The sequence below is a fragment of the Gopherus evgoodei genome, chromosome 8 (assembly GCF_007399415.2).
Source record: "Gopherus evgoodei ecotype Sinaloan lineage chromosome 8, rGopEvg1_v1.p, whole genome shotgun sequence".
NCBI classification, from domain to species: domain Eukaryota; kingdom Metazoa; phylum Chordata; order Testudines; family Testudinidae; genus Gopherus; species Gopherus evgoodei.
In genome coordinates this window covers 94398966-94419647 of record NC_044329.1, presented here as the reverse complement: position 1 = coordinate 94419647, position 20682 = coordinate 94398966, and the positions used below count along the sequence as shown (strand labels likewise).

The 20682-nt window shown below is 42.7% G+C and overlaps 1 protein-coding gene across 5 annotated transcripts in view; it reads left to right on the top strand.

The window, feature by feature from the left end:
* Positions 1-20682, top strand: part of DNAJC6 (DnaJ heat shock protein family (Hsp40) member C6) — an 86003-nt gene that overhangs the window by 29343 nt on the left and 35978 nt on the right. For all 5 annotated transcript variants that reach the window (XM_030573415.1, XM_030573417.1, XM_030573416.1 and 2 more), the window contains 2 exons: positions 19376-19526; positions 20551-20600. In XM_030573415.1, coding sequence (XP_030429275.1) covers positions 19376-19526; positions 20551-20600 — 201 coding nt within the window. The remainder of the gene's footprint in view (positions 1-19375; positions 19527-20550; positions 20601-20682) is intronic.

Genomic DNA, 20682 nt, shown 5'->3' with positions numbered 1-20682 from the left:
GTAGTGTTTCTTACTGATACATTTAAGAGTGATCTTCACTCTGTCAGTAGTACATTAATAAAGTGCCAGTTACATTACTCAAAGAAAACTCAGAGGAGAAAATAGTGCCAGAAATTGGGGCATAACCTGGGATTGGCTGTATGGTTTCAATGTAAATACCAACACTTCATGACATAGATGAGTTTGGATTTGATCAAACTCTGGCTTTCACTTGATTTGGTGTTGTTTTAGGTTTGCCAGTTATAACATACTGTCTTCTCAAGTCATGTAAAATTAATGGGACTTGTTTGTGCATAGAAGGAGGAGGAGTGCCCAGAGACCGACAGCGTGAAATGTAGACAGATGTACAAAACATATTCCTGTTATTCCAGGTAGGCATTGTATGTTTTCTCTGTTCTGTGAAGAAAATATTGTTTAAGAGCTGCGTTTTGACAACATTAAATTTAAGGTAGCTTCATTACTCTAGAAGCATAGGAAAGTGTAGATGTAGATACGTTATAAAGTAATTAGAGAACTGAGGGTGGTGAAGGATTATGGTGAAGACATAACATTGGGAATTCTGTATCAGAACCTCAGCTGGTGTAGTAAAGTCAGTGCAGTTGTGCTAACTTATCCCAGCTCAAAATCTGGCCCTCTAGTTAAAAAACAAAACAAATACTAAACCTTTTTTGGATGGTACTTAAAGATTGAAAGTAGGTCTAAACACAGGCTTGCAATCCTATAAATAACTCCTTGCAATAAAAATAACCAAACATTTAGGCTGTATTCTAACTTCCCAGATACTTATGCAGGTAGAATGAAAGAATACCTTTTAAAAAAAAATGAAGGATTAAGTTAACTAAAACCATATTTTGGCATATCTGGGGGAAAAAATAACTTTCAGGCAAATAGCTATGGTGTGTGGGTGTGTATATATAAGATATAAATTACAAAATGTAATTTTACTAGAATGAGAGATTTTAACTAAAGTAAATCATGTTTTGATCTGAACATCCCCTTCCATTGATTCTGCAACATGTAAATGTGTTTGGTCGAAGCCCCACAACATCATGTTAGCACATGAAAACGAGACGACCTGACTGGCCTGTGTCCATTGTCCAAGCTGAGTGAAATGGAGAAAGTTCCTGTTTGAATAATTTCAGATGTTGGTAATACAAGATAGGAAATTTGTTTTATTTAAATAATTTGAACTTTGTTTCTCTCTGACACGACATAAGACATGAAATTTTAACATTCTGGTTCAAACTGCAATTGTGTTGACTTTACTTTTTGTTTTGATTAAGTAGGAATGCAAAGGTATAAAGGACCCACAGTAATGCTGAAAATTTACTGGTAGGATTCATGGATTTAGCTCATAGTTTCATAGTTCTTGTTTTCAGTCATTATATTCCAGATAGGGCTGATATCAGTGCTTATTAAGATTGACTAACAATTTCCATTGTAAGACCCTGTGTTCAGTTGCTTATAACTTTGCCAAACTTTAATTGTTTCAGATGAAACTTTCCATGCTGGGTATCTGAATTTTTTCCAGAAAATTTTAGGCAAAATAGTCCAGTTATTGCCAAGAACAAGGCTAGGGGTGAAAACACTGTTTTGCCCATATTTTTTAGAAACTACATCTTGAGCCCTTTTCTTTTACCAGCTCTACCACCCCTATGCTTTGGAGCAGGAATTTGACATATGGCTGGTCTTTGTATCAGGGATATGCCTTTTGCTGTCCCTGTAAAAATCTGCCCAAGTTTGGCCAATTTATAAATCTTTGACAAAAAAAAAATCTTGGTTTGCACATGCTCAGTAGAGAATTGCTATTGCTAAAAGATTCCATTGTCACTGAGCATGCTCCAGCCCTTCACCGCTCCTAGGGCTGACCAGACAGTGCATGCATTAGTGAGAAATTTGTGTGATCCTGTAACAAAAAACTGTATCATAATGTATTTGTATATGTACCAGGTGGCCAAATTCCAGCTGCATACTTTGAGTAGAAAATCGTCCCAGACTGCCACCGCTACAGGACTTCCCTATGTCATTTTAATAGGTTCGCTGCTTATCTTTGTTCAAGAATAATCTGAAAGACCAACCTCTAGAGAGGAATCTTAGGCTATGGCTACACTACAGAGCTTACAGCAGTGCAGCTGAACTGATATGGATGTAAGAGGTAGTGTGTACACAGCCTTAGAGTGGATTGAACTTCGAACGAGGACGAAAAAGGCAAAATTAGCAATGGAAGATTTGAGCGAAAGTGGAAAGAGACAGAAAATATAAAACAAATACAGAAAAAAATAATACCTGATACGGAATATGGAGAAGAGTTTGTGGGTGGCTGAAAGTGGTTAGAGAATGAGGAATAGGCGATGGAGGAGTAAAATGAGCTGCTTGCCTCCGCTGTGATGTGTAATATTGCTCTCTCACACTAACAAGCTGAATATTGAAAGAAAACGAGTGTTTGGTTAAACAAATATGAAAGTAACAGTAAGAACACACTTAAAACTAATGAAATTGCTATTCACATTGGTCTTGTACAGTGTTCTTAAATTATTCATAATCTGAAAATTATCTAGAATCCATTGGAAGTGTAAAGTCAGGATTTCTTTAACCATTTTAAATTTGCATACCCACAAGTCAAAACCCCGTGTGTTGGTGCTTACCCCTGAGTGAGTCAGGAGAGAGACATCTCCATATCACTGGCAATGAGAGAGAGCATCTCTCAGACAATGTCTGCTTTGTTTTGTGTCTCTGGATTTTTAAAAGAGAAGGTTCCATTTCATAAGCCTCTTTGTTTTGAACACTGAATAGCATGGCCTGATTCTTCTTGCGTGTGATGTCGCAGTAGCTTTACATGTTGTTTTTTCTCAGTTTTAGTGTAAACTTTAAAAACAAGTTTCATGGCTTTGACAAGTTTCAGCACTTAATCACTTTGACTGCTAACACATTTTGCTCATCATAATGTAAATTTCACAAACAAGGAAAATCTTTCGTTTGGTATAAATAGAGTTGATTGACCAATGGAGAAGGCAGGGGGAGAGGGGAATTGTTCACAGTGCAGATGTTTTGCTCAGGTTACTTGTAACACTGGGTTATTTTGTTCCTCTCCCTTAAAATATATCTGCTTGTTTTTGTTAAGGAATATTGTTTAGAGTAGACAATGAGGCAAATTTGTAAAGTTCTGAAGAAACAGCAGTAATATTTCCTAGAGTTCTCGAAAATGTCATGAAGTTTATATATAGGCAGTTTGATTATAAAACCTTAAGGCTTTACTCATAAAAAAAAATTACTTGATGTGGTCATTCTATGTTGGTTTTATAAATTTGTGTGCAAATGTAAGGATTATCGATGGAATTTATAGTGCTGTATGTTTACATGAGCTGGTGGGGGGTGACGATTTGAAATTGAAAGAAACTGAAGAAAAATTACATGTGGAATTTAATTGCTAGAATATTCATATATAGTACTTTTCATTGGTAGATTTCCAAGTGCCTTACAAAGGAGGTCAGTATCATTATCCCCGTGTTACAAGTGGGGATATTTAGACACGGAGAGGGGAAAGTGACTTGCCAAAAGTCATCTAGTAGATCACTGGCAATGGCAGGACTAGAACCCATGTGTCCTGACTCCCAGTCCATTGCTCTAGCCACTAGGACTTACTGTCTAGGAGTGAACATAGTTTTTCTGTACAGTAGCAGTGACTGCATAATAAACAAAGTTCATTCCTGCAAGTACTGAAGATTTCTCTTGGAGTCTCTATTACAATGCATTGTCCTGCATGACAAGAACCTGCAACAATGCTCTGCACCTTTCAATTTGTACATGGCCACCATGGCCAATACTTCTTCAACTTCTTATGCACAGAAAAATGTGTTACTTACTGTATTCAAGAGCTCTATTTTAGTTACTTACATAGCCCCCATTACCTTAATATCTAAGGGCCTTCCAATCTTTTAATGCTTTTATCTGCACTCCCGTGAGCGATCCTATTCTCCTTTACAGGCAGAGTCACTCATGCCCCTACAGGAGAGAATAAGGCCCAACAACTTTCCAAAAGGAGCTACATTATTTGTAAAAGTGGACTCTCCAGGAACTTGCCTGTGAAGTCATTGAAACCATTTGGGACATATATAAAGTCTGAAGGCAGTTTCTGCCTGATGTGCACAGAACTCTAGATAAAAGTTGTAGCCAAAACATGGGTATTACAAGTTTAGTAAAATCAGTATTTGGACAAAATAAATAAATTGCTGTAAATACTAGGGATGAGTGTGCAAGTCACTTATTAGGACTGCCCCTTTTGAGTGAGCAGCATTCCTGGGGGCTGGGTGATCCCTGACTTTGGGTCTTTTAAACTAACATTTGTCAGGGATAGTCTAATCCTGCCTCAGTATGGAGGGATGGACAGGGTGACCTCCAGAGGTCCTTACAGCCCTGCATTTCTGTGACTCTAGATAATTCCCACAGGACGTAAAGAAATGCCTCTTGTCTGAAAATGAGAGATGGGTGAATCTCCCTTTTTGGAAGTGCGTGTTGGGAAAGATTATACAAATGGGAACTGTAAAAGGTCTGGGGTATGTGGAAGAGGAGATAAGGTTGGCACATGTCCTGGAAGCTACACCTGCACTTGTGACTGTTCACCATTACATGTGCCTTGATGTGTCATGACCTCCCTATTACCCATATCTGAAACCCTGAAGCATGTTCCTGAATGATAGCACACAGAACAAAAGCTACATGTATGAGGAGTGTAGGTAGGTAGGTAGTGTGGACATGGCCAATGGGTGTGTGCCAGGTCATGGGTATCGTAAGTCCTCCAGGGCTATTCCCACAATGCACTAATCCCTTTACATACTGCCTGACCCTTACCCAAAGGCATAAAGGTCCCAGACTTGACCCTCCCGTCTTCCATTGCCAGGGTAGTAGCAACCTGTGCTGAGCACTTCAGATCAGTTCTCCCATGAATTTTATTGCTCAGGACAGGTGACCATGGATCGTGTTCCAAGAGCTGCCTCTGGTCTCTGGAACACACCTGTGTTCTGATCAGCGTGTGCTCAGAGTACACTGTCCTTCACAGCTTCGCTCGGATCAGCAGGAACATTCTCCTCTAACGGGGCCTTTCATGAAGGCTGGAGGAGACAGGATTCTCTCAAATAGGGGAGAGTGAAGGACTCCATGATCACTTCAGGAGGGGACGTGTGCCCATGTTACGATGAGCTGGATCAGGCACCCTCCAGGACTGCAAGTATGGAGCCTGAAGTGACTCACGATCCTCTCCTCAATCCCGCTGGCCTTGTTGTATAACCAGATGCCATTAAGGGGCACAGTGAGGAGGCAGCAGGGACTCTGGAGGAAGCCTGAGGAAAGCTGGAGGAAGAGAAGCATGTGATTCTGCATTTCTACCAGGCCGACTGAGGAAGCCTCCCCTGAAGAGTAACTGGAAACTGCAGGAAACAGCACCTGAGGCTGGTTAGTTACAATGGATCTTCCCACTCCCTGGAACTATCCCCCTGCTCTGGTAATACATGCCTGAAGCTGCTCCCTGCCCCAGCTCCTTGTGGCAAAACAAGGCTGGGTAAGCCAACGACTTGCTCAGAATCCCATGAAGCACAGGAAAGCACTCCGTGGAAGCTATAATAGATTACTAAGGAGCCTGTGTGCCCCTGTGTCTGTGCAGTTCCTGCCAGCACTCTGGCAGTGATACTCCCTGGGCAGCACTGTCCAGGGATAGAGGAGGGAGGATGGGGATGGGTTCTGAAAGGCCCCTGGTAAGGAAAGAATAGTTCAGAGGTGAAAGTAACTTACAGGAATTACCGGTACTGCCGGAGTCTTGAGGGGGTGTGTGGCCTCATCCAGAAGAGGCGGGGCCTTTCAAGATTTAAAGGCCCTGGGGCACCAGCTGTGGCTGGGAGTCCCAGGACCTTTAAATCTACCCAGGGGTCCCAGCTGCAGAGGTGGCTGGGAGCCCCCGGGGCTCAGGGGCAAATTAAAGGGCCTAGGGCTCCAGCTGCCGCGGAGCTTTGGGCCCTTTAAATCCCCACCGCAGCTCTGGCAGCGGGCTCGGGTATGGATTTAAAGGGCCCGAAGCTCCCATGCTGCGGGGAGCACTGAGCCTTGCCGAGCTGGGGCCAGGATTTAAAGGACCCAGAGCTCCCACTGCTGTGGGGCGCTCTGAGCCCTTTAAATCCTGGCCGCAGCCCGGCTGCCAGATATGTGGGGGGGAACGTAAAGGGCTCTGGGCTCCCCGCAGCCGCGGGAGCTCCGAGCCCTTTAAATCCCGGCCCCAGCCCAGGTGCCAGAGCTGCGGGCGAGATTTAAAGGGCTCTGGGCCGGGGAGCCCAGAGCCCTTTAAATCCCCGCTGCGGAAGCCAGTGCGGTCCGGCACGGCATACTGGCTCTTGCTGATACGCCAGACCGGACTGGCTTACTTTCACCTCTGGAACAGTTTCATGACACTTATGGTTGTGCAAAGACCCCCCAACAGCACCTTCCTCCCCCCACCACTGTTTTTCCTTCCCCTTATGAATAGGACCGGCATGAAGCAGGGTCTTTGCTTGCTTGTGTGTGGGGCTGTGTAGATCCCGGAAGGGAAAGGGAAAGATATAGTTGTCCAAGGAACATCAGAGCAGTCCAATCCCACTATGACAATTTCAAAATGTTATTACCATTCCCAGTCCCTGGTGTCTATCCTCTCCCTGCGCTGAGCTGCCCTGCAGAAGCTGGGGGATGTGAGGGTGTGTGAAGCATCCCTCCAGCAGTTGCACAAATACAAGGTCATGTCTTGTAGCAACAAAGAGGCCACTGGCTTTCAGTGTTAATGCAAAAGTTCTGGGAAGAAAATATAGTTGAGGTCCGACTGTTTTCCTGTCCCATTCAGTGTGGTGTGCTGGACTCGGGCTGGACTTTCTGGCAAGACAAAGGGTTAGGTGGAAGTTTTTCTGTGGTCCTCTGTTCCTTTTCCATAGGAACTCTGTCTGCTTGTTTTAAAATAGAATCAATTTCTTCTCAAATTCCATCCCAGTGCTGTAACATAATTCAGCAAATTTTTGGTGTGGCAGAAATTCAAGCTGTCTCTTCAGGTTTAATGGCAGGGCAAATGGGCCTGGTCTACCTTTGTAACTCACCCAACTCCTCCACTCAGCAATATGTAGAGTGGTGAGCGTTAGCAGAAACATCTCTCTGGCAGAGGTGGCCGGGTATCCTCCACCGCACTGGAAAGCCACTTCTTCTGGTTCCATGGACTCTACTATGTTCTCCAAACGATGGCCAGCCTTTAAAGAATAAATAGGTAACCAGTAATGTAATCCCTGAAAGGAACCAAACTCCTCCTCAACCGTTCCTCTCATGCACTGTAAGACAGGGGTGGATCACTCGAACTGCCCTTTTCTGTACATTTCCCCTGAAGCTCTGGTACTGGTTATTGTTGGAAATAGGATACTGGGGTGACCCAGTATGGCAGTTGTCATAACATTTCTTCCCAGATCTGGACCTTAACGTCCAAAATATGGGTGTTAGCATGAAAACCTTCAAGCTTAGTTACCAGCTTGTCATTGAATTGGTGGACTATTATCCTGCATTATGAAGGGAAATGGACATGATCAGTCAAGTCATATAAGTCTTTTTCCTTGTTTCTTTCTGACTTTGGGTTTGAGAGGGAGGACAGAATGGGGTGTAGAGGAGAAGTAAATTGTCTTAGGTTACCAGCTTCCTACAGAAGTGGTTTTCAACTCTTTTTTCAAGTGAAGATCCTTAAAAAATGTCAGAGAGTATCAGACCCCTTTGGTAATCTTGCATATAATCTGTGGACCTCCGGGGGTCTGCAGACCACAGGTTTAAAACCACTGCCCTGGAGAATTGTCTCACTTGCAACCTTCAAAAGAGTATCAGAGGGGTAGCTGTGTTAGTCTGGGTCTGTAAAAAGCAACAGAGAGTCCCGTGGCACCTTTAAGACTAACAGATGTATTGGAAATAAGCTTTTGTTGTGTGAATGTTTACTGATAAAGGAATAGTTGGATGATGATCTTAATATATGGCCATTTTACATGGAACTGTGCTCCAGATGAATGTTGGAGAGAATGCGTCTGTGCTTTGATAGATGTAGGCTGTAACTTCATAAACCTGTGTCAGTACCAAGAAATATGATAAATCACTGCCTTTTATAACTTTTTCACTAGAACAGTACCCAGAAAAGACATTTACTCTTCATAGAAAACAGCTAATCAAAACTTTCAGTTAGAACCCTCTCTCTGATCAAAATTAATCAATCAAAATCACAACTGTGCTTTGTCAAAGGCTGTATTCCCTTACCTATTTGTGTTACAGTAGGGCCTAGATGCCCCACCAAGATTGGAACTCATCATGCTAGCTGTTGTAAAAACATATACTGTGTCCCTGTCCCAAAGGGATTGCAACCAAAATGGACAAGATGAAGGGTGAGAGGCAGAGAGTTGTCACAGATAGTGACTCGCCCAAGGTCACATGGCAGATCAGTGCGAGAGCGGGATATAGACCTCCAGGTCTCCAGACTCCCAATCCAGTGCATTATCCACTCAATCAGTATTTCTCAAACTTTTGAAAGTGGAACCCCACTTCAGGAGAATGTAACCAATTGTGCTCCCTCTTGTACTGTAAAGGCCTACCCAAAATGAGGGATCCCTCAGTGTAGATTGTGTAGATCTTCTTGCATTCTTAGACCAGCAATGAAACATCAACAATATTTACATTTTAAAATATCATTGGCATTTGAGTTAGCACGCATGGGGAAGAATGAGGCAGTTCACACTGCAGCACTATTGTTTCTCAGGCTGTCTGCAGACCCAAGTGAACCTCACAGCATTACTTCCGCTCAGGTCACTTTTTTGAGGTTTTCTTTGCAACGCTAGCAACTAGAGACTCTTTCTAATGAAAGCTGAGACTCTGGAGAACAACTGAGACCTCTCTTCCCCCCCCCCACTGCAAAGTTGGGGTGGGGATACGCACTCTACTTTACTTTAGGAAACACTGCTCTAGACTACAGTGCAACAAACCTCTTCCTTCTGCTGTATACTTCACATAACCAGTCATGGCAGAGCAACCACAGGCTGTTGGCTTGTTAGCTGACTGCCCCTGCAACATTGCTAAGCTGCTACCTCATGGAGCTACAAAAGTTGTACCATTTTAAAAGTTGACTTTGCAAGTCTTAATGATATTTACTACAAGAACAGGAGTGAAACCTGTGTAATGGGATCCCAAAGGGTAAGCAAGCCTTCAGAATTGATTACTATGCTCTGCTGATCTACTCTGTCAGAGCACATCTTGCTCATGAGGTATGTTTCTGCGAAGGACTGAGCATCTCAGGTATTGCTTTGTAATAGCAATACATGTTACAAGTTTTGTACACCTGTGTTCGAAGGATTCTAGGGAATCTAAAAATACTTAAAAACTCATACAAAAATTAAAAAGGCAACTGGATCAAATGAGCAAAAGCTGTAGCTTAAATCTTTCTTCTTTCAAATTTGCTAATTCTTTAGAAGCAGAGTTTAGGGTCTAATCTTTCCTAGATGCCTGAGAGATTTATGCAGGTAACTGTAATTAATGTGAATGAGTTCCATTTATAAAACTACTATGCACTTTGGTGCTTTAAGTGTCTCATTTAAATTATATGAATCTCGGAGGTGCACAGCATATAACTGATCACCTCCAATTTGCAGTTATAAATAGGCATGGACAAAGGATTATCTCTAACACTTGTTAGATTTTGATGGCTACTCTTGCAAGTATATTTGACAACTACAGCACTTGCAGCTCTTAATATTATCCATTATCAGTGGCTGAAAAGAGTCACCTGTGCAGAGAAGTGTCCTTTAGAAATAACAATCACCTTCACATTTTAAGTGTAGGTTTGTATATTTCCATTAATGTTTATAAAATGACTTGAGAGCCACTGATGAAAGACAAGTGTGGAAGATAGCGTCAAGACTCATAGTCTAAGGGAAAGAAGTGAGTTAGGATATCCTCAGTTCTAATCTCCCTTGACGCTCCCTCTGGCCTTGAACAAGTCATAAATTTAACTTTCCCCTTCTGTAAAAAATGGGGATAATGCTGAAGCACTCAGAAACTTCACTGGCAGCTCTGGGGGCCCAGGGAATGCAGGATTAGACCCCTTCTTGCCTATATCACAGAGCTATTGTGTGACTTAATATTGATTTAGAAGAGAAGCGCTGGATCATAATTATGGAGGTGTTTGTATGTCTTAGAGTTTGTTTAAAAACAAAATTCAAATGACATCCCTGATGCTGCCATGGTAATGACATCAGGAAAAAACAATTCCAAGATCTGTAAAGTGAAGTTCCTTGGGGGAAAATGTGGCATAAGAAGCCAGAAATTTGGAAATGGTCAGGGAACTGAAGCACCTGTGCAAAGTCAGTTGCAGAGCTGGCTGAGCTCCTTTAAATACAGTGTCAGACTTCTGTCATGGAACCCCATATATTCATTAGAGCATTTAATACTTTCAGAATGAAAGCAGCATTGATATGTAGAAGAAAATAGAAATCTTCCATTTTTTGATTTTTGAGTTGATCTGTAGTTCCCACTCTGACTTAAATTATATTCTATTTTATTGCCACAGTAAATTTAACATAAACGCTGTCATCAATTTACAGGAGTCACCACCACTAGGGGAAACAGGAAAATATTTTTTCTCAGCATAGTGCGCTGGAGCATACTCCTGGGAGCTTCTTTGTTAAAGTTTTGCCATGATATTTAAGAGACAATTAAGGTGATTATACCTGTGCTTCTGGTAGAGTAACTCTCTCTTTGGATACTGCTAATACTAAATTATCCCTACGAGTGATTGCTTATCCATGGGTATAATGTAATTTTTAAAAAGCCCCAAAGATCCCTCCCCTCCTATTCTGAAGTGGACCAGATTGCACCAGGAGGGAGGACAGTCCTGATTCTTTGGGGAAGTGAGTGAGAAAGGGTTAACTTCCTGCAAGGACCACAGCTGCCTGCTCTCCTTGCAGGAATCTGCAGGAGAGAAGGGTGGGGTTAGCCCTGGAGGTTTGGTGAGTATTCGGTCTCCCTCAAAAGGGAGCAGAGAGCACGTGCAAGAGTACAGGGAAGAAAAATGTTCCTGAACTGTGAGCTGTCCCATGGAGAGTACCCTAATGATGTTGGTAAGTTGAAGTAAACCTGGTTCCTTTGCTCTCTTTCTGTGTACTTCTGTTTGCCTTTATCTTAAAGGGGACTTCTTGGTGTGTTAGTTGTCTGAATGAAGGGTCTTATCTGGTTTAATTTCCTAACCTTGCATGTCTGCCTTCACCCTCCCATTTCAGGTTAAATGCTGTCCTAGCAACAATATTCAGATTAGCTCTTGGAAGTTTGCAAAGTGCATTTTAAATGCTTGTTTGCTTAATGGCTTTTTGTTTCCTTCCTAAGGTATAAGAAAATTCCCTTACTGAAGTGGGAAAGTGTCTTAGCCCTGCACCTGTTGCTGCCAGCACATGCATCCCTAGTACCCTGGGTTTTTCACAGGTTGAGGTGACCTGCTTGTGGAAACTTCTTGTCAAAATATAGGCAACTCATCTCTGCTATCGTTTCAGTCACTATCCTAGTATCTGTCTGCAAACGCACTACATAAGAAGTGTCTCTAAGAACTCTGCATTCAGGGAAGATGTATGTAGAGCACTGGATTGGAACCAGCAGCTCTGATTCTAGTCCCAGCTCTAGCAGTGAGCTTTGCACAATAGGTTTAACTAACCTTCAGTGGGTCTGTTGGTTTTCACTCTAAAGACTTCTTCCTCTTCAGAGAGAGCCCAGTAATGAGGAGCTCTAGAGGAGCATAAGCAAGATCAGACTGATTGTAAAGGAATTGAAACTCGAAAGCAAGGTTTAAAGGTGAGGGAAGGGCGGTGGTTCCTGACCCTTGTATTGCTGTTGGAGATGCCTCTCTGTCTAGGTACTTATGTGGTCCTCATCACTGTAGCATCAGTGTGCCTTTGTCATTAATGACTCTTTTATCCTTCTCATGCTTGTGAGGTGATGGTATCCCCATTTTACAGATGGGAAACTGAGGCACAGGGTAGATGAAATGACTTGCCCAAAGTCATAGAGGAAATCTGTGGCTGAGCCGGGAATTGGGCTCAGGTCTCTGTCCACTAGGCTCCTTCAGTCTATCCCATCATGCAAGGCTGTGGTTCAGCAGAACTCCATCTGTTCCTTCTCTTCCCTTCTGACTCAAATCTTTCTCATCTTGTCTTCCTTCCACTTTGAACGAATTGTTGTTGTTCTTTGGTCTCCTCCTCCTCCTCTGTTGCTCCTCCTTTCCCTTCCCTCCCCAAAGGGTATATGCTGCTCGATGCCAGGGAAGATCCATTGGTGTATCTGGAAGCTGGGACTCCTGCTCTTGCAGCAAAATGGGGTACGTGAGAGTAGAAGCAGAAAGCATGGAATAATAGGGCACTGCTTCCTGCACCTTTAATCCTGTACATGAATGGCTCCTGTGGCCAGCTATGTTTAGATGCTGTATCAAGAGCAGGGAGAGAGGGTGGGGGTTTCAAGGAGCTGCCCATCTCTTTACCCACAGCAGCATATTTGTAGTGGTGCGATGGAATTGATTTAGGGTCATGGAGCTTTCCCTGTGACCCCTGGCACCAGTTTGGTGCCATCGAAGAGAAAACGCTAGGCTAGGGATCTATGTTGGTTAAAGGTGAATTGACTGGTCCCCCAGTATGATGCAACTTCAGCATCCCAGCCAAAAATGTGCAACAGTATTCCAGGAGTTGTTTTGTATTTCTGTGCGGCATCCAGGGGGCAGAACTGTTCCCCCTTCATAAATGTCTTTGTCTACCTTTTCAGTTGCAATCAGTCCACTCCTGCGTGAGCTCCCACTCTTTTTAGAAGGCACCCTTTTATTTGGCTTTGCACTGTTTTCATACCTTTAACTGTGCTATAGCATTCTGAGTGCCTTGCCTCATTGTAAGTGACAGTAAAGGACAGTGCCAGGAGCAGCAGCACCTCTTAACATTTTTGTGGGGGGAGCAGGGAGGGAGATCTGAATGGGGGTTTATCAGTTTTCTTTGGTTATCACCAGGGGATTATCTTGGACAAGAACCAAGCAGACACCTGATGCATTTAGCAGAAATTAAGAGTAACAACTGCATCCCTTTTTGTAGGTTAATCGAAGAGTGGCTGATATCCCATATGGTAGGGTGCCTATAACCATAGTAGTGCTCTATTATAAATAACTGGTACGTATGCCTGATAATATGAGCGCCTGGTATCTTCAGAATGAAAGGCTGCCTGTTGAAAATAAATGCATTCATTTTCACTCTGACAGATGAATGTTTGATCTTGTCAACTAAACGAACCAAACTGTCATTTTACCAGTCTGAGCCACTGACGTGGAAATCTTAAAAGTGAGAAGATGCAAAAATTGTTGTTGCTAATGCAATTTTTTTTTTAAAGGGAAGGCATGTTAGCTTCTGTTTCGCTAGCATTTTACATTACACGTGCATTAAAAACACTATTAAAAGTTTCATCATTATTAGGAAAAGTAAAAAGTTGTCATGGTTGGCAAAATACCTTGACTAAAACTTGTATCGCAAATAATGACCAAATTATACAGAGCTAGAAGCTGTCAAAAGTGACAATCTCTCTGAAATACTTAAGCTTTTCAGTGAATATCCAATAATTGAATTAGTAAAGGATTCCTGCTGCATACAGAACAAAAATCTCATACTGAGCAAGAATCAGTTCTTCACAAACAAGGATAAGATCACTAGACAGTAATTTTAACACAAGGTCAAAATTAACTAGAGCTGTGAGTAAATGTGCAGACTATTGGACTGAGGGCCAGGTGGGGTACTCCTACCATTCTAACTTGCAGGGGTATATTTTTATGAAAATACACTGGCACACTTCTAACATTGTAGAATAAAACGTTACTAGGTTTTAACACTGAATTTCACACACGTTTATGGGTTTTAATTAATACTTCTAATATTGTTAAAGCATAAGCAAATGGGCACTTGCAACACGATTGCTCCTTCCTAGGGGTTCGTGGTCTTGTGCAGCAGCCTAGTTCCCCATACTGCTAATGTACAGTCTGTGCAAACAACACTACAAAATGTGCCTGCTGCCTTCACATGTTAAGGAGGATGCTTATTGCCAAATATTAATGATCTTGTATTCTAGTTTTGTATAGATTCTTCTGAATGCTGAAAGAGCATTATGTACAATCTGTGCATCCCTACCAAGCATGTGTCAATCTGTTGAGCTGTATGTTAGGGTCTGAATCATTCCCTCTGGTATTCAGAGAGCAGCTTATATTGTGAGGTGTTCCCTTAAACTCAGCTATGATCCTTGGTGGTTGGTTGTCTTCATTAGAACTACACCAGGGCTATTGATGATTCTTCTAATTAACAGTTTTGAAAACCATTAAGTGGAGTTTTAGCAGAGGTTGTCAATTGAATCTAAGTTGTTGTGTTGCTTTTTTAAAATCTACTTAATTCCTTCCTCAAACAGTCTGATTATTTCAATTTAAAAAGAAAAGAGTAACTGTAGGTACAGTACTGCTGAAGTTCTATTGCTTTCTTCATCTACAGAGTGAAACAGAGTTTTGTGGATAGTGGTTAGGACACTAGGGGCTTGTCTACACTATGCAGATTTTAACAACAGGGCTGTGTTGATACAGCCTTGTTGCTAAAAGTCAGCGGGTGTGAACACACTGTTGGTATTTTGTCAGTACTTTTGCCGACAGAATACTTCCAGCCCTGTGAGTGGCGTTAGAGAGAGTGCTCCTGAAAGACCAAAGTTTTGTCGACAATGTCGCAGTGTAGACAAGCCCTAACTCTGTCTGCTGCTGGTCACTGAAGTTTATATGCATCATATAAGCAAGCCTTTGAAGATAGGCTGTATATCCTGTTCTATATGACAAATGCGCTCCCAGAAGTGGAATCTGGCTGACTAATCAATGATGGTGGTAGTTGACACTCGACTTGCTTGACGGTTGCAACAAGAGAGGCTGGTGGGATATAACTTGCAAGCTTCTTGGGATAACTTAATGTCTTGTTCAGATGGTGCAAATATTACCATATTTATTCTGTTTGCAGTGTTGTAGCTGTGTTGGTCCCAGTATCTGAAAGAGACAAGATAGGTGATGTAATATATATAACTTTTTTATTGGACCAACTTCTGTTGGTGGAAGGGACAAGCTTTTGAGCTTCACAGAGCTCTTCCTTAAGCCTGGAGAAGGACTCCAGAATGTCCATGCTAGTTTATCTAGCTTCGGATCCAAGCTAGCGTGGATACTCAGGAGAAGAGAAGGTAACCAGAAGAAGAGCTCTGTAATGCTCAAAAGCTTTTTCCCTTCCACCAACAGAAGTTGGTCCAATAAAAGATATTACCTCACCCACCGTGTCTCTCAATATTTATCCTGGTTAATTCAGACTCATGGTATGATATATAGTTAATATTTTTTAAAAAGTAATGTCTGCACTTGCAGAATCAGCTTTCTCTTTTTCAACAGTAAAAACATTGCCCCACTAGTTAGCATGTATAAGACAAACAAGCCAAAAAAACCTGGGATTTCCATTTCCATAAAAATTAGAAATTACCTGAACAGACTGTCATTTTACAGTCCTTTTCTTATTGTGGATTAATTCCTGGTTTCAGCATCTGTTTGCTTAGCATGCGAGATGCTCTATCCCTTTTCCTCAGTGATACTGATTTGTTCTGGTTTTAAACACTTTTGCATGGCTTTGGGAGAGAGTGTTTGTTTGCCAGAGACAGAGGAGCTGCTGACAAGTATATATTCTCCATAATTAAAGGATAATGTGCAGTAGAAAGAGAGAGCTTCAAGATGCACTATCTCTAGAATGAAATGTCACTTTATTCTCTTGTAAATTGTCTAAGGGATTTGCACAGTGTCTTGTAACTAGGAAATTCGCATATCTGTCAGATCATAGGACACACTTCCAATTCACTGACTAGAAGATACCAGGTCCAGTAACTACCAAGGTTTTATGTCAAGTGCTGGTGTACTGTAGGCTTCTCAATGTGTGTAGGATGGATAACTGCCCGTTGTTGAACCTTCGTTATCGGTTCTATGCCCTCAGTTGCTTGACACCAACTATCTAAGCTTTTCAGTGGTAACAGCTTGAGTTTCTTCTTCAATTCTTTTCCAGCACCATGTCTATCTGTAGCACATATGGACTTATTTGTTCTATCTTTGCATCAGTCTTCTTCTCCATGAAGATGACTTTTAAATTTTCTTTTAAGAGTCTCTCTCTTTTTTTTTTTTTTCCCCTGACACCTCCCCAGGCATTCACTTTCTAACTGTTGTGCATATTTATATGTATTTTTTGGTCAGCCTTTTCAGTGTGTTCTTTTAATTCCTTCCACAAATTTTTAAAGGTTGACTACCACCTATCTTCAGCTACTTCCTCTATGTTCATGTTCTCTACTGTCTCCCCTCGGTTCTCTTAAAGGTGAATTGAAAAAACCAAGAGTATCTTTGAGTACAAAACTACCTCCCACTTTCTTATATGTTAGAAATATCAGAATCTGATCTCTCTGTACTGTTCTATATTCCCCTGGCATACGCTCACCTTACTTTAATCAGTCTCTTACTACCATATGGCTATTTAGAAGTGTGGGGCTGGAAGGGAGTAGTATCTACCTTCAAATGGTAGTAAGAAGCACAGGTAAAGCTCTCCTAATGAGCAGAAGTATCAGCTGACCAGTCTTAAATTTTACAGCTTCTGTAGGGGATCCTATTCTAACTACTCAGAAACTACCACAGTACCATATGCTAAACATGCTTTAGATAAAAGGCGATAATAGCATAACTTTCAAACTATAGGATCCATTGGTTCATTATATGATCTCTTTTACTGTTTGGATTTTAAACAGGAAGTGCTGTGTAAATTATTTAAATAGGGACATAGGATTGTCAGTTTATAGCAAAGTAGAAACTGGATTTACTTTGTAGAGCAGCTCAGGCAGTGCCTGGGCCAGCTGCACTGGCTGCCGCTGAGGCAGTCTTTGGCCACCCACACCACACCCCTTGAGTGTGGGAGGGGGCTCAGGACAGGAGGTTGGGGCACAGGAGGGGGTGAGGGCTCAGGGCGGCATTTACCTCAGGGAGGGGGGCTCCCCAGAAGTGGTAATATCCCCCTCCCTCAGCTCGTAGCAGACAGCTTCTTGTGCTGCTTCCACCTGCAGGCATGCCCCTGTAACTCCCATTGGCCTGGAACCATGGCCAATGGGAGCTATGGAGCTGGCGCTCAGGGCGGAGGCAGCATGCAGAGCTAGGTAGGGAGCCTTGTAGTCCCAACAACCCTCTGCCCCAGCACCAGAGGGGGTCCCAGGCCATGTGCTGCTGCCTGCCCCCTCAGCACCAACAGGGGTCCCAGGTTGCTCCACCCAGAGCACCCATGGTGCCCCCCCCAGCTGCCCCCCACCCCAAGATTTAGTCAGTCAGGGGTATATAATACAAGGTGGTGGAATCTCCTTCCTTAAAGGTTTTTAAGGTCAGGCTTGACAAAGCCTTGGCTGGGATGATTTATTTGGGGATTGGTCCTGCTTTGAGCAGGGGGTTGGGCTAGATAACCTCCTGAGGCCCCTTCCAACCCTGATAGTCTATTACAGGTCACAGGCCATGAATTTTTGCGTACTGTCTGTGACCTGTCCATGACTTTTACTAAAAACACCTGTGACTAAAACGTAGCCTTAATTATAGATAATCAAAGGATTTTTAAGTCTTTTGCTAGACTGATGCTTTGCAGTTCAGTTGCAGAATGAAATAAAAACTTGTGTACTGCAGTCTATAACATAATTGGCAGTCACTTCCAGAACAATACTCTCAGCTGGAAATTAACAGAGATTCTGCATCCATAACAAATGTTTTCATAACTTAATTATTGATGATTACAATAAAATAAATATCAAATCACTTTTTTTTTATTTGTGACGTGTAGGATATACTGTGTATAAGAACACATTGCATCCCACCATACTAACACTCTGTTTTGTTTTGGAACATTCACTTTATCATTTTGAATTCTTAGCATAAAATCACAACTGTGAAGACAGGCCTCCTCTTATTATTCACGTTATATTAATGTCCCAATCTGGTCCAAGGCCCATTATGCAGGGTGTTGAACAAACATGATTTTCAAAAAAACCACAAACATGTCCCTTCTGCTCACCCTCCCCCGGTAAAATTGACACACCTACATTGCCTTTTGACAATGGATATTGCCAGGAACATGTAACCCCATGACTATCTCCACTCCCAAGATACCCTGTCTGTGAAATGGGATGCCTACTATCATCCCCTCTTGCATATTGCGTGTATTACGAGGGTGGAAGGCAGAGAATAGAAAAGCTATTGGTTTGTGTTTCTCCTAGGAGACTAGATGTTAAGGGACTGGTAATTGGGAGACCGAACCTTTGACTTCTGAGATGCATTCAGACTGATGACCACATCAGCTGTGAAAAGAGTTGCTGAGATCGTTGCATCCATTTCATGGTAGAGAAGTCCATTACAGGAATGGAAACCTTGATGGAAACTGAATTCTGCTTGTACCCGGAGGCTGGGTTGAGGCAAAAAGTAGCACAGCTTGTACTGCTCTTGCCCATATTGTGCCTATTCTATAGACCGGGGAGCAAACTTACTGACCCTTCAAGCCGCATATGACCACCATCACATGTTCGAGAGCTGGGACACACCTGCTGGGGCTTCCGCCCTGTAGGTGGCACCTGCTGGAGCTTGGGGCTTCAGCTTCTTTTGCTGCTGTCTCTCCCCAAGGAGCTAAAAGCAGACACACCTCCTTGCAGCTCCCAGTTGTTTGCTGCTGCCACTCCATGCAGAGCTAACACCTGGGAGCTGCAGGGAGGGGCCACTAAGGGAAAGAGGGGGAGTGTGCCTGGGTGTGTGTGACTCAAGATGTTGGGAGGGCTGAACTTTCAAACTGTGGCCAACCCCCACTCCTACAGTCAGCAGTTGTCTCTGGCAGAAGCCCCTAGCCCTACCCTGCCTCAGGGCAGAGGCCTTAACCCCCCCCCCCGCCGCCATAGGCGGAGAATGGTGGGGTGTGGGAGGCTCTGGGAGCTGCACTTTAACTGCAAAAGAGCCGGGGTTTGGCCACCCCTGCTATAGACTGTCAACCTGATGCCTTGCACACAATGCTAGCAACTCCTAAAAATCTTCACCTTGGCTAGCAGGAGTGCTTCCACAACTCTGAAAATCAGTATTTAGCTGGAGACCCGTGAGAGTAATCTGTTTCCTGATCTTAAGCAAAGCACTCAGCTGTGTTACCACGAGGCTAAAGCAGAGTGCATGTTGGCAGTATGTCCTTTGTTTTGAATGAGTGACATCTGTGTTGTGTGGGTTTTTTGTTTTTGTTTAAAGGGGCATCGTCACCAGATATGGAATCTACCTATGGGGGAGGCTTACTAGACATGGTGAAAGGAGGAGCAGGGAGACTCTTCAGCAACTTGAAGGATAACCTGAAGGACACCCTAAAAGATACCTCTTCAAAAGTTATGCAATCTGTTGCCAGGTATAGTACAACCAAAGCCTCTCAGTGCAGGTAAAACAAATACTGTAGCTGTGGGATGTCTGGGAAGGAAACGACTTTTTTCTTAACTGGCATTGGACAAAGAATCTGGAAAAAGACCAGTATATCTAGAAAGCTTTTCTTTTCTTTATGAATGAGTTGGTCTTATAATTGGGTATATGGTTTAAATGAAGCTAAGACCACTAAAGCAAGATTTGTAATGTTGAGATGAGTGAATATCGGAGATCCTGAACATCTGAACGGGCTTTTCCTATCCATTCTCTTCTCCAAGTCTCTTTACTACTCTTACCTGTATATCCCTTGTGCAATCCCACTTCTAGCCTATGTACAGTTTTTTTTTTTTTGTCTTTTAAAATGCTGATTCTTCCAACTGACCTCTGTTCCCTCACCCATCTGTTCAACATGAGACGACAACCTCTCCCTAACATCTCACTTCTTCCTATTCAGCCTCTTATTGTTCCCATCCTTAAATCCACTCGTGACCGCTACCTTTTAAGAGGACGCTGTTGACTTGTTGCATGCTGCTGACTGCACCTCAACTATGCACTGTGCTCTGGTGCCGCCTTGTGGTGTGCACTGTGTGTTCTGGGATAACTCTGAGCTGGCAGAGCACTGCATAGTTCATGATCTTGCGAGAGGCTTTCAGGTGTCTGTGGAAGTGACTGACTGTGCAGGTTGCTCAAAAATTTCCATTGGGAATTGGAGTCAAGGCAGATAATAATGAAAAGTGGAGGATGCTCTTTTTAGGGGGTGAGGGGGAAAGAAGGCAATGGGGTAAAGACAATTGAGTATAAAAAGGAGAGAGTTGTTCAGTTCATTGTTGGAAAGCAACATTTTAAAACTCTTCTATCTTGTTTAGACTTAACTTCCAGTGTATTAAGTAGTTTGTCTCACCTGTTATCCATACTTAACCTGAAATGAATCTTTACGGAGAAACATTGTTGTCTTGGCTTCTGTATGTAGGTGTGTATGTTAACACGTGTCTTCCCTGCTTTCTTTCCTTTAGTTACACCAAGGGAGAACTAGATATTTCTTATGTTACCTCAAGAATCATTGGTAAGTGTCGGTCACTTTTGTAAATGAAATCATGCTGTCTATGGTAATCCATGTTTGTGAACCAACTCCTGAACCCTGTTGT